The sequence below is a fragment of the Hemiscyllium ocellatum genome, chromosome 13 (assembly GCF_020745735.1).
Source record: "Hemiscyllium ocellatum isolate sHemOce1 chromosome 13, sHemOce1.pat.X.cur, whole genome shotgun sequence".
Taxonomy (NCBI): domain Eukaryota; kingdom Metazoa; phylum Chordata; class Chondrichthyes; order Orectolobiformes; family Hemiscylliidae; genus Hemiscyllium; species Hemiscyllium ocellatum.
This window is the reverse complement of record NC_083413.1, coordinates 80,007,666-80,020,547: the sequence shown is the minus strand read 5'-3', so window position 1 is coordinate 80,020,547 and position 12,882 is coordinate 80,007,666. Positions and strand designations below refer to the sequence as shown.

Sequence of the window (12,882 nt, the reverse complement as noted above, 5' to 3'; positions counted from 1 at the left end):
GAGGATTTGAGCTATAGGGAGAGGCTGGACAGTCTGGGGCTTTCTTCCCTTGGAGCGTCGGAGGCTGAGGGGTGACCTTATAGAGGTTTACAAAATCATAAGGGGCATGGATAGGGTAAACAGACAAAGTCTTTTCCCTGGAATCAAGGAGTCCAGAACTAGAGGGCATAGGTTTAGGGTGAGAGGGGAAAGGTATAAGAGAGACCTAAGGGGCAACTTTTTCACGCAGAGGGTAGTACATGTATGGAATGAGCTGCCAGAGGAAGTGGTGGAGGGTGGTACAATTGCAACATATAAGAGGCATCTGGATGGGTATATGTGTAGGAAGGGTTTGGAGGGATATGGGCCAGGTGCTGGCAGGTTGGGATATCTGGTCAGCATGGACGGGTTAGACCAAAGGGTCTGTTTCCATGCTGTACATCTCTATGACTCTCTACTGGTGTTGAGTTGGATTTTCCTCAGAAAGTGTAGAATTTAATGTCTTTAAAAATGTAGGCATGAGCTCTGAAATTGAAAAGAACTCTAATGTAACCTCAATTTTCTGTCATTGCACAGGTGAGTGAGGAAAGGGGGAGAATGATTTTCTTCCAACTAGGACATATACAACCTGTAAGCACAAAGTTTGACACATGAATACTGAGATATACTGAGAAAATGGAGTATTAGGTGGAATCCAATCTTGTCACTATGAATGTTGGGAGTGTATATTGTCACCAAAGGATGGCTTCGTCACCTTGGATGTTAAAAGTCTATAAAAGCAGTGAGGAAAATCCAGTAGCTCAGGGCTAAATCCACAACATTGCTCATGAAAGAGGGTGGCAGAAGCTGGCAATAACTATTGTTACATATTTTAAAAATTGGCTGAATCTGGAAGCAATGAAAGAAAGGCACAGTAAAAATAACATGGTGACTAACATTCGCCTTTTCAAGGTGAGGATTTACTTCCACACTGAATGATTGTTCTTTTGTTGTGTTGTGACTAATCTCTCTGTCACTACTGAAACAGGAACAGGCATCGGAAATTCTGAAAAATCAAAGCTCAGAATCATCTTTTTTTAAAAAAAAGACATTCCCCCAAGTCATAAGACCTGAACTAATTAGAAACAGACTAGTCGATACCATCCAAGGATAGCAAATTATTGCCAAGAGGAGTAAAACAGCAAGGAAACTTGCTTTATACTATCAGTAATTGTAAGTGGTACATAGTCAATAAAACTATTGTCTGTTATTATTCTACAGGAAAGTAGAAGAAAAGCATTAGAAATGTTCTAGGTTTAAAGTGAGTAAGTGCTTTTACAGTTTAAGACAAGACATAAAAGGAGGCCCTTCAGCCCATCCAGTCACTCTGCCATTCAATGAGATCATGGCTGATCTGATAATCCTCAACCCTACTTCCTGCCTTTGTCCTCTAACCACTAACTCCCTTAATGAACAGAAATCTATATCAGCTGTGATTATACTTATTCACAAGCATCAATAACCCTCTGTAGTGAAGAATTCCACAGATTCATTACCTCAGAGAAGAAACCCCTCCTCTCCATTTTATATATGCAACCCGTCACTCTGAGATTATGCCCTAGATTCTCTCTACACTCACCTTGTTAAATCTCCACAAGAATGAGGCAGTAGTGGCATAATGGTAATGACACTGGACTGTAATCCAGACAGTCAAGCTAATGTGTGAGCACATAGGATCAAATCCTACTTGACGGATGGTGAAATTTGAATTTCAACAAAATCTGAAGTTAGAAGAGAGCTTTATGGCCACCACGCATCGACTGTGATTGTTTATTCTACGTTACTCAGAACTGGTTTCCTGAACAGCGTTAAATCCAGCCCAACCACAGGAAGGCACTGTAGAGTGCTGGCCAGGTAGGTAGGAATTTGTTCTAATTAATTCCCAGCTGACAGGCTTTGCCTGGGGGAAACAAACAAGGCTCAGAGTTAAGAATCACAAAGTTTCAAAATCTTGGAAAGATTATGGATTCATTAAAACTCTAGTAGACAGCAATGCAAAACAGTCAACTGGATATGCAGTAAGCAGCTGGGTCACTCCAACCCATGGATCATTTTCATTTCAGTCAGAAAGGCAATAAGAGAAATTTCACTATTACTTACACTGGATATAAAAGGTTCCTGAATACATAGAAAGACAGTTAACATGAATGGTCAACAGGTCAGCTGAAAAAACAGCTCCAAAATTAAAGTAATGCTGCCCTCTAGTGCCAATCTTCATTCAATACTAAAATTGAATTTTTTTTCCCTGAAGATGACAAAGCCTTGGTGAGACAGAGTTCATAAGTTCTCTTGTAACTTGCAGTCACATAAGAATTGCAAAGAGACTAACCAGTCAAGGAGAGAATCACAATGGAGCTTAAATAACATCCACATAACCAACCACAGTGATTAAGAACAAACTTGATTTGCTTTTTCACAGACAGAGGGGATAGGCCAATTGTACACCCCATCTTCTACAAGGATGAGGTTAGCTAATTCAACATGGTTTGGGACTTGAATCTAGGAACTTTACCAATCTGAACTTCAGATACTCATTGAATAAACTCACTAAGCAATCTCATTTTATGTTGTCACCAAATATTATCTGAATATCTTGAAGTCAATGCTTCAAATAATGAACTTGCAAAACTAATAATAGTCCAGTTAAGTTGAATCCCCATGTCCCCATAGTTAGCGACAGCAATGTAAACTCATTATTCAAAAGTAGCATCTCACTGAATCACAACTGTGCTCATCCTTCCAAATTATCTGGTCACACTGATATTACACAAAATGAAAGCTGGGGGACTTCCACATGGTGACAGCTGAACCCAGCTATGCTGACCATGCATGTTTTCAATCGTGTGCAAAAAGCAGCAGGTAGCAACTGGAGTTCTTCAAAGACATCAGCAGCAACAATGCCACACTGTCCTCAGTAAGCTGCATAAAGAGTTATAAGGGACAAGCTGCAGTGATCTGGTAGGTACTACACAGAAAAGCACTTCCATGATGGTTAAATGGGTAAACGTATTAACAGCATGAAACAAAGTCATACAGACTACCAAGGTTACAGATCGCAAACCTATATCAGGAATGATTTGGAGATGCCGGTGTTGGACTGGGGTGTACAAGGTTAACAATCACACAACACCAGGTTAGAGTCCAATAGGTTTAATTGGAAGCGCACTAGTTTTTGGAGCGACGCTCCTTCATCAGGTGATTGCAATCACCTGATGAAGGAGCAGCGCTCCAAAAGCTAGTGCTTCCAATTAAACCTATTGGACTCTAACCTGGTGTTGTGTGATTGTTAACTATATCAGGAAGGAATGTAGAAATGTCATTGGAGGAGAAGGAAAAATCTGTAACTCATCATTATTCAGTATTTGTCCAATCCTGAAAAGTACAAGTGCATATAAATCAGACAAGGATATCAAAGAGGGTAGCTCTAACTTAACCAGATTTGAATGCCCTTCCAGTTCTTATTTGCTCATGCGAAAACTGGTCACACACTGCAGATGTTCATGGAACTAATATTCTAATGGAAATCGCAATCTTCTGAATACAAGGGAGAAAAGGAGAAAATTTGTGAGATGTACAAATATCATTCGTTACCATGTTGATAAAAGTACATGTATAACAGAGATATTCAGCACATGGTTTCAGCTACAATCACAAATAAAACTGAATAAATAACTCAAACAAGATATGAAAGAATTAATCAAATATCACTCCTTGATCATAGTGTTTTCTAATTCCAATCACAATATATCTCAGTTGGAAATTTTAAGAATTTCTGAACTTGGACTGTAAATTCCAATGAACTTTTGTTTTTCCTATCAATGTTCTTCTGATCAGCTCAACGGTTAACTATTTGTCTCTCCACAAACTGCTATTATGTGTTACATACTTATTCAACATTTGTAAATAAGATAATTGGTGGGCTCATCAATTGATTAAGCATTAAATCTAATTGGTATACAGATCGTTTGATAAGTAATGTGGGTATAAGCATAAATATTAACTGTAGATACTGAAAAGTGAACAAATGTACTAGAAATGTGAAGCTAGGATTTGGTTATTTTATTGTGCTGAGCAGCATCAGTTGTCAGTGTTTGATATTTTTCTTTGCTCAGCAACTGTCATGGTGGTGGCTACGGAGGGATAAGGGTTATGTTTACAGGCCAGTTTCAATCTTATTCTTTTGCATATTCATCAGTGTCAGTAAGGTTTTACCATGAAATTTGAAATTTTTAGAATACATGCAGTAGAACTGAAAGATTCTCATGGAGTAAACCATGCTTAAGTTCATTTGTGTACATGTTACAGGCTACACACCATTTCCAACATTTGTCTTCACAAAAATGGATTGGTATCTGCTCTTAAACGAGTAATCATCTGTGCATTATATTTTGCTTTGTGTATGTTAAACAGAAGAACTAACATTGGATTCCAGGCCACGATACAGAGTTTAAAGAATAGGCAAGTATTAAGTGGATTTTAAAGTGATGTCACAATAATATTAATCCCATTATATGATGCTGACATTCAGGTTAACATTAACATGGGGTTTCCCTTCAATCACCACTAACTGTCCTCCTCCTTGTAACTTTGTTTTTAAGCCTTTCTTTCACTTGTGCTAGTCTGTGTATTTCTGCAAGAAGTGACATGGACGGATATAAACAGCTGCACAAAGCAGGTCTTACATCTTCCTTCTCTCAGCACACATCCTTGAAGAACTTGAGAGCTTTTCAATTTTTGTCACATTGTAGCAGAAAAAAGTTATAAAATAGCACAAACTAAAAAACAAGAACTAAAAGCATCAGACTTCGTGAACAGTGAATGAAAAAAGCCATACATACATCACTACTATAAATGTACTGAATGACCTTCTCTGAACTGTAACAATTCTGTAATTCTGTTAACGAAATTTTTTTATAGACAGTCGGTCTCAGTTCCCTGTATAAAAAATGCTATAAGGAGTGGTTGGAAAATTGACATAATTCACTCCATTCAGTTGTTGGGTAAAGGCGAGAGGGAGAAGGTCTGTGCAGCAAAGAGAAAGAAAGAGAAAGAGAGATGTAATGTGGTTATAACTGGATCAAATTTGCATTACATTCAATGCAAACTATCTTCTGGACGAAGAGTTCATTCTGACTTGCCAAGTCCATGATCAGATATCATTGTCAACACCACAGTTGAAATATATTCACTTCCAAATCTGTGGTTTCTTCTTTTATAGTCTACAACCTTTCATATATTGGATTCAGACTAAACAATCTAAATTCACCCCGTTAAGAAATAGTTGCTGTGACTCAGTAAAAATTGCACTCTGAGCAGAATACAGATTACAAGCAGCTGAATGTGAAATTTATCTTAGTCATTTCAGCAATCTTTATTTTAATAGGTTAAAGCACAAAAATCTCTGGTGGAAACACTGAAGCACAGTTGTATTTCATAAGAAATTGAGAGAAGATAGGTGGAGATCAAGACAATCACTATCTAAAATCGATTTTGTACCAAAAATGTATGATCTGTAGAATATGTTTATCCTTCATTTCAAATGTAATCAGTGGTAATGGCCCAAATTTTGTTGTCACTTTTTCTGACATAGCAATTCACCAGTGACCTCAAATAGCACTTTCTACTAAGGTTCAAAAATGTGTAACATTTCAAGGGTTTTTACAATAACATAGGGACAGAAGTTCTCAAATGATTTTCCATCGACTGTAGTCTGAGATTGCCTCTATAGAAAGGGACAAAACTGATTTTTGGTTCCTTAATGCATACTAATGCATTTCAACACCACCCTTTGACTTCGAGAACTGGATTTAAATTTTGCTAAGATTTGTGTTCCCTGCTGAGTCCACAATATAAGCTTACTTTCAGGATTCTGATCATTCATGCAAGTGCTGAATGTTGACTGAGGTCTAGAGATGAGTTTAGATAAATACCAGAATAGCCCAATTATAAGTTGCTGTGACTGACTCAGACATTACCATTGGAAACAAAGGGGAAAATAAACGTCCTGGCCTGCAGCTTGTAGGTGAGGTACAGTGAATATGGAGAGACTTGAGCACAGTTATTTTCACTGATCAGCAAATGACAAACTGGAATAAGATAAATTTGTAAATACATCCTGCATGGTCATGGTAGAAGTCCTAAATACTGAAAAACTAAGGTAAAAAACACTTGGGACAGAGTTTTATCACAGTTGAAGATGTTTAGACCAACTAGCTTCATGAGACTGAAGTAGAGGCTTTATTTTAAGTAGTAAGCTTTGAATCATATACAACTGGCTAACTTTCCTACACTATATACAGAACAGGTCAGACAAAATTCAGAATATGCATTCAAACAAAACAGGAACTACTGTTCTTAAAAACTTGCTGTGCTTGTTCTGCTATCAGTCACTTACGAAATGAAGCAAAGAAAATCTTTATTCTGTATGTTTTTAAAAATAACTGTGAGAAATAACTTCAAAGCTATTTTATATCCTGATAGTATTTCCATTTTAGTCGAGGCTATATCAGTTTAATGCCAGTGCAAAAGTTGGTACAAGGTGAAATGTTTACATCAGCACTCTTGAGAACACACTGACAATATGTGGCACATCAAGCCACATAGTGAAGTGCATCTGTGACTCTGTCACAAGAATTTGCTTTAATTCCAAGCTTAGACATTGTCACTTAACACAGGATCATGCTGTGGGCCTTTATCCACTGGTTACCTGGATGAAGACAACCTAGCTGCTAATGCATCAGCGTGGGGTTGATATGGGCTTAAAGCTCACCATCAACCATATACCTTCATAACACTTAAACCCTATTACATTACTGAAAAAAGTTTTTAAAACAAACAAAAATATAGCATTGTCAAAACCACTGAAGTTTCATTTTCAGAACTTTACAACTTAAAATGTGCACAGCAGAAACTCCCAAGCTATGGTACTTGAACCCCTTGGGCATCTGGAGGGTGGGTTGGGTACAGCGCAGAAACTCTACTAGTGGATTCTATTTAATAATTTTATTTGTGAAAACACAAACATATGCAGATAATGATGCACAAAGCCATCTACCTCTAATGGCAGTACAATACAATGTGGTGTCATGTATTGAGAAACTACCCAGTACCCCTGAGCCCAGAACGAAGGCAGGTTTCCTTTTGTACAAGAACAATATCAGCTGGGGTGCACAGTGAAAGGTGAAGCTGACCAAAAGTAGGTAGTGTGAAGAAGACAACATAAAGAAATGATGACTCAAACTATCTTCTCATTCGTTTCAGGATTTGGTTCTCCCTTGGGAAATTCACAAATATCATTCCCACTTCAAACATTATGTGCTTGTGCTCATAATAAATAATCTCATCTGCCATATTAATAGTGAATAGGCATAAACTGCTATTCTTCATATTGTATCTGGGTGTTATAATTTGTACATTGTTTGGGCATTGAAACAGTGAATGCATTAACCCTGCTTGTGAGTAGGGGGTTACACAAGCAGCTGGCAGTTCTGGGACAGGGTACATTATAAGTACATGCTTGGGAAGTTTGGTTGTACAAGATGGAAAGCTGAACATTTCTCCCCAAACAAATGTACGACATGGTGTGATATAAAGCCATAATCCAGGCTCAGAGCTAATTGATAAAAATAAAGGGTAACACATTAACAATATTCCTGGGGTTATTCTGAATGAGATGGGGACAGAACTTTCATATCAGCTCTCTTTAATTCATAATAGTCTTGCCTCTGCATTAAATGATTGTGGATTTCAGCTCTGCATCAAGGTTTTACAGCATGATCTAACATCGAGAATATTACATTACTTGAGGTGTTGTTGTTTAATTAGGTCATAGGAAGGTGCTATATTAATGCAAACATCAATTCAGTCAGGGGTGTGATTTCAGATCGCTATCCAGTCAATGCCTGCCTCACCATCACCATATCCCAAAGCCAGAACTGTACAATACAATATCTGGGTAAGAACAAAAGGAGGCTCTCAGCTTATTGATATTCAACAGGACTGATCATTCTACTATTCAGCGAGAAGGTTAACATGGGGAAATATGGTGAACTCCAACATAACGCTGCGTTCATGAGAAAGGTATCTTCAGAAACAGAATCATGCTGGTAAAAAAATTACTCCTATCAAGGAGGTTGGATTAGATATACATATAACTGCAGTCTTTGAATCCTTCCCTAAAATCTGTCAGACACCAATCAATTGACAATAGATTTCCCAGTTCACAAAAGATTTAGTGATGGCTAAAGTAGATCACACCATCACTTATTAAACCTGAATACATTCCAACTTCGTACTGTTTACTTTGATTCATGATATATTCATTGAAAATTTAAGAAACAGCATTCAATGGATCAAAGCCTTCACTTCGAACAAAAATATTTGAAATGTTTACTCCTTTCTGTAAACACCCTCACCGAGCACTCTTGGCATACAAGTAATACAGACTAACAATGAAATAATATTGAAGGCAACCAGCCCTGTGCCACATATGCACCTCCATTTGATACAGGACATAGCCAACCCATAGAATGACCTCCCATTTGTTCAGACATGGACACAAGTGGTTAAATGCCAGCTGTGATTTAGTGTTAGCACTCTTATCCAAGTCAGAAGGTTGTGGGTTCTGGTCCCATCCAGAGTACAAGCATGGTGTCCAGACTAGAACTCGAGTGCAACATTAAGAGATGCTGCATTGTTGAAGATGTCGTTTGCAGATCAGATGGTAAACCAAGATTTCCATCTTCCCTTTCAGGCGAATGTAACAGGTGTATTAAGATTCCACAGAAGGGGAAAGCAGTGCTTCCCACATCCTGCCAACATTTATCCCTCAAACAACTAAAAACAGATGACCTGATTATTATCACATTCCCAATTTGTGGGAGCTTGCTGTACATAAATTGACTGCTGGGTTTTCCACATGTCAACAGTGGCCATACTTCAAGAACTTTAAAGTGCTAAACGAAATAAAAACGAAAGAACTGCGGATGCTGGGACAGCAGAAATAAAAGCAGAAATTTATGGAGAAACTCAGCAGTCTGGCACCTATGCAGAGAAAACAAAGTTAAGATTTCGGGTCCAGCGACCCATGTTCAGCTGGATTCAAAACGTTACCTCTTATCATGCCACAGATGCTGCCAGACCTGCTGAGCTTCTCCACCAATTTCTGTTTTTGTTGCTTTAAAGTGATGTGTGATATTCTGAAAGGTGTTGTAGAAATGCAAGTCTTTATTTGAAGTCTCAGATTATTGAATCAAACTTGGTACAGAAGTAAAACACACTGACAGTTATCAGCAGATGTTCACATTAAAACTTCCAGATTGCAGACTATATTTTATAGAACTCTGGCATTTCTTACAACTAAGTATTTGGAACTATTCAGGAAATTGCAAATTGCATGCACATAAAGTGCCATATGCATGTAATGATAAAGTCATAGAGATGTACAGCACGGAATCAGATCCTTCAGTCCAACTCATCCATGCCAACCAGATATCCCAACCTAATCTAGTCCCAGTTGCCAGCATTTGGCCCCTATCCCTCCAACCCTTCCTATTCATATACTCATCCAGATGTCTTTTAAATGTTGTAATTGTACCACCCTCCACCACATCCTCTGGCAGCTCATTCCATACATGTACCACCCTCTGCGTGAAAAGGTTGCCCCTTAGGTCCCTTTCATATCTTTCCCCTCTCACCCTAAACCTATGCCCTCTAGTTCTGGACTCCCCCCTACTCTGGGGAAAAGACATTGTTTATTTATCCTATCCATGCCCCTCATGATTTTATAAACCTCTATGAAGTCACCCCTCAGCCTTCAACGCTCCAGTGAAAACAGTCCCAGCCTATTCAGCCTCTCTCCATAGTTCAAATCCTCCAACCCTGGCAACATTCTTGTAGATCTTTTCTGAACCCTTTCAAGTTTCACAACAACAAGAATTGCACACAATATTCCAAAATGGCCTAACCAACATCATGTACTCAATGTTCTGATCAATAAAGGAAAGCATACCAAACGCCGCCTTCACTATCCTATTACCTGCGACTCTACTTTCAAGGAGCTATGAACCTGCACTTAGCAATACTCCCTAGGACCTTACTTTTAAATGTGCAAGTCCCCTGCTAAGATTTGCTTTACGAAAATGTAGCACCTCACATTTATCTAAATTAAACCTCATTTGCCAGTCCTCAGCCCATTGGCCCATCTGATCAAGATCTCATTGTAACCTTCTTCGCTGTCCACTACACCTCCAATTTTGGTGCCATTTGCAAACTTACTAACGATACATTCTATGTTCATATCCAAATCATTCATATAAATGACAAAAAGTAGTGGACCCAGTATGGATCTTTGTGGCACTCCACTAGTCACAGGCCTCCAGTCTGAAAAACAACCCACTATCACCACCCTCTGTCTTCTAACTTCAAGCTTGTTCTGTATCCAAATGGCTAGTTCATGTATTCCATGTGATGTTGTATCGCCATGCATATTGTACCTGCACTTAAGTAGGAAGACTTAGTCATTTTGGGAGAGTTTTTGGGAGCAGGCTGATAGGCATTTTAAATGGTGATCTCCAAAACTCAAAAAACATCTTAGTCACGCAGTTCACCACTTGCAACACACTACAAGAATGTAATCATCTCAATACCTCAAATGAGAGAACACATGATGAGAGACAGGAGGAAGTGGCACTGAAAAGGTTTTGCAGAGTTAAGAATGAGTAATGTGTGAGGGATGTATTAACAGTACACATGTCTTTGTACATATCTCCTGGGAGGGGGGAATGGGGTTTTAAACAGAAAGTTGACTAATGTTCTCAGCCTATTTAATAAGTGTTGTGCTGGATCTTTGACAATGTTGGCTGTACATGCTCATTTAAATTGCTAGCCCCAGTACACAGCATAGTTTTCTTTACATACCTCGAAGAATGCGTTCCTCGTGACATCGAAGAAAGTCCCAGATTCGAACTGTGCCGTCGTCAGAACATGTGGCAAATTTATTATCCGTAGGTGAGAAACTGTTACATGAAGACACACAGTAGGGGAAAAGAGGTCAGCATTTAACAGGAGCCGAATGGAGCCCAATCTGGAGCACCCTCACATAAGCGTTCTGTACAAATGGACTCCAGAAGTTAACTAGAACAACCACAATGCTTTATGTTGGAATCTCAATTATCTGCCAAAAGTGGAATAGGATACACCCCCACAGGAAATAAGAAATTGGCAGACAATTGCAAGTTCCCTTATACTGAGCTTGATGTCAAGTTTCAGCTATCTTTCATCAACCTGTTCAGAAGTGTTATAACACACCTCTGGATCAGGTGGGACTTGAACCCAGACGTCTGGGTTCAGAAGGATAGGGGACACTGCCACTGCACCACAAGGTCCATGACACCAAGTTTTGAACTTGCACTGGATTTATTTAGATTAATCAAAATTAATTGCGTGCACAGGACAGACCCAAAACTTGGTACTTAAACCCAAGTACCATGAAATAAACATCTCAACTCCAGCTGAGCTCCTAGATCCACTGGCCTGACCCTAATGGGATCCCAGACACAAAGTGCCAAACCTCCCTGAGCTCCAGACACAAAGTTGCAACTCACATTGTGCCTACAGAGCTCACAATGTATTGTTAGAATAACATGTTCTAACCAGTACCAGTCTTACAGTGCCCACTTAAGTCTTTTGGATCCAGAAGTTGTGAAAACTCCATTTGAGAGCATTTCACGATGTCATCACCACGAAATGGTACATTACGTGAAATTATAAATGGGTATAAATGAGTGTCTTATATGGGTATACTTGTAATTGAGGTTCCACTGTACTAAATAGAGAAGACTTAAGTGCTGACCGTCTGTACCACCAATGAAAGTGCATACGCTGATGTTATCAAAGAGATGAAGAAACTACGGCTGTGTCACAGAGAGGGTGGCATGGCAGCATAGTACATACTCCTTGGAGTCCATGTGCAAACGCTATTCTGAATGGTAGTAATGTTAAATAGCTCCATGTATTTTTTCTATTTAACATTTCCTACAAGCACTTTATACAAAACATTAACCTCGAGTTATATCATTCACATAAGCAGGGAAAAAGAGGGAATTTATAAACTAATATTATACGCTGGATTGCAGAAATGGCATTGGGGAACAAGATGGGCAAAGGGAAAGTGACCACCGGATTTCACAGTCCAAACTTATCTGTAAAATAATGTGATATGTCCTTCAAATATTCAGTAGCTACAGTAGCCTGGTTTAAACAATGCTTTTTTTTTTGACCTGAGAAGTAAAAGATATCTGCAAATGCGAAATCTAAAAGGTGCAAGTGTCACATTGCAAGTATTTGACATTCAAATGGTGTAGCTCATTTAACCACACTTGCTGCAAACACTTCAAGTGTTGCATGTGTATTCTAAAACGTCTTTTGACATCTTAAGTAACTGTGATGTATGCTGCTGCTGGTTTACTGATATCTTTGCTGGCTATTTAATCTCATTTGCTGTCTCAGGTCTGCTGTGCCAAACACCACAGCCCAATAAGCAGCATTGTGGGCAAAGAATGGCATTAACCTGACACTAGAGACATTAAAGAACAGTCTGAAACAGAACCCATTTCTGGGAGCAATGGGAAACACCTCAACTCTGCTAAGTGGATTATTTTGGCTCCATTTTCAAAATGGAAAGGCTTTAGAATGATCTAATACTACAATGTAGTCAGTCACAATGGGGGGAAAAAAATGACATTGTTTTCTTGATGTATTAGAAACCCAGATGAAATGGGATAAATTTAAATTTTTTTTGTACGGTTCTCCTTGCAAATGAATTCAAAGAACGCGATAAGCAAACTTACAATCTGCAAAACCCGC

General features: G+C 38.8%; 1 protein-coding gene across 1 annotated transcript in view; it reads right to left on the bottom strand.

Annotated features, from left to right (window-relative positions):
• Positions 1-12,882, bottom strand: part of wdr33 (WD repeat domain 33) — a 106,653-nt gene that overhangs the window by 45,751 nt on the left and 48,020 nt on the right. Inside the window, exon 7 of the mRNA XM_060834982.1 lies at positions 10,936-11,033. Coding sequence (XP_060690965.1) covers positions 10,936-11,033 — 98 coding nt within the window. The remainder of the gene's footprint in view (positions 1-10,935; positions 11,034-12,882) is intronic.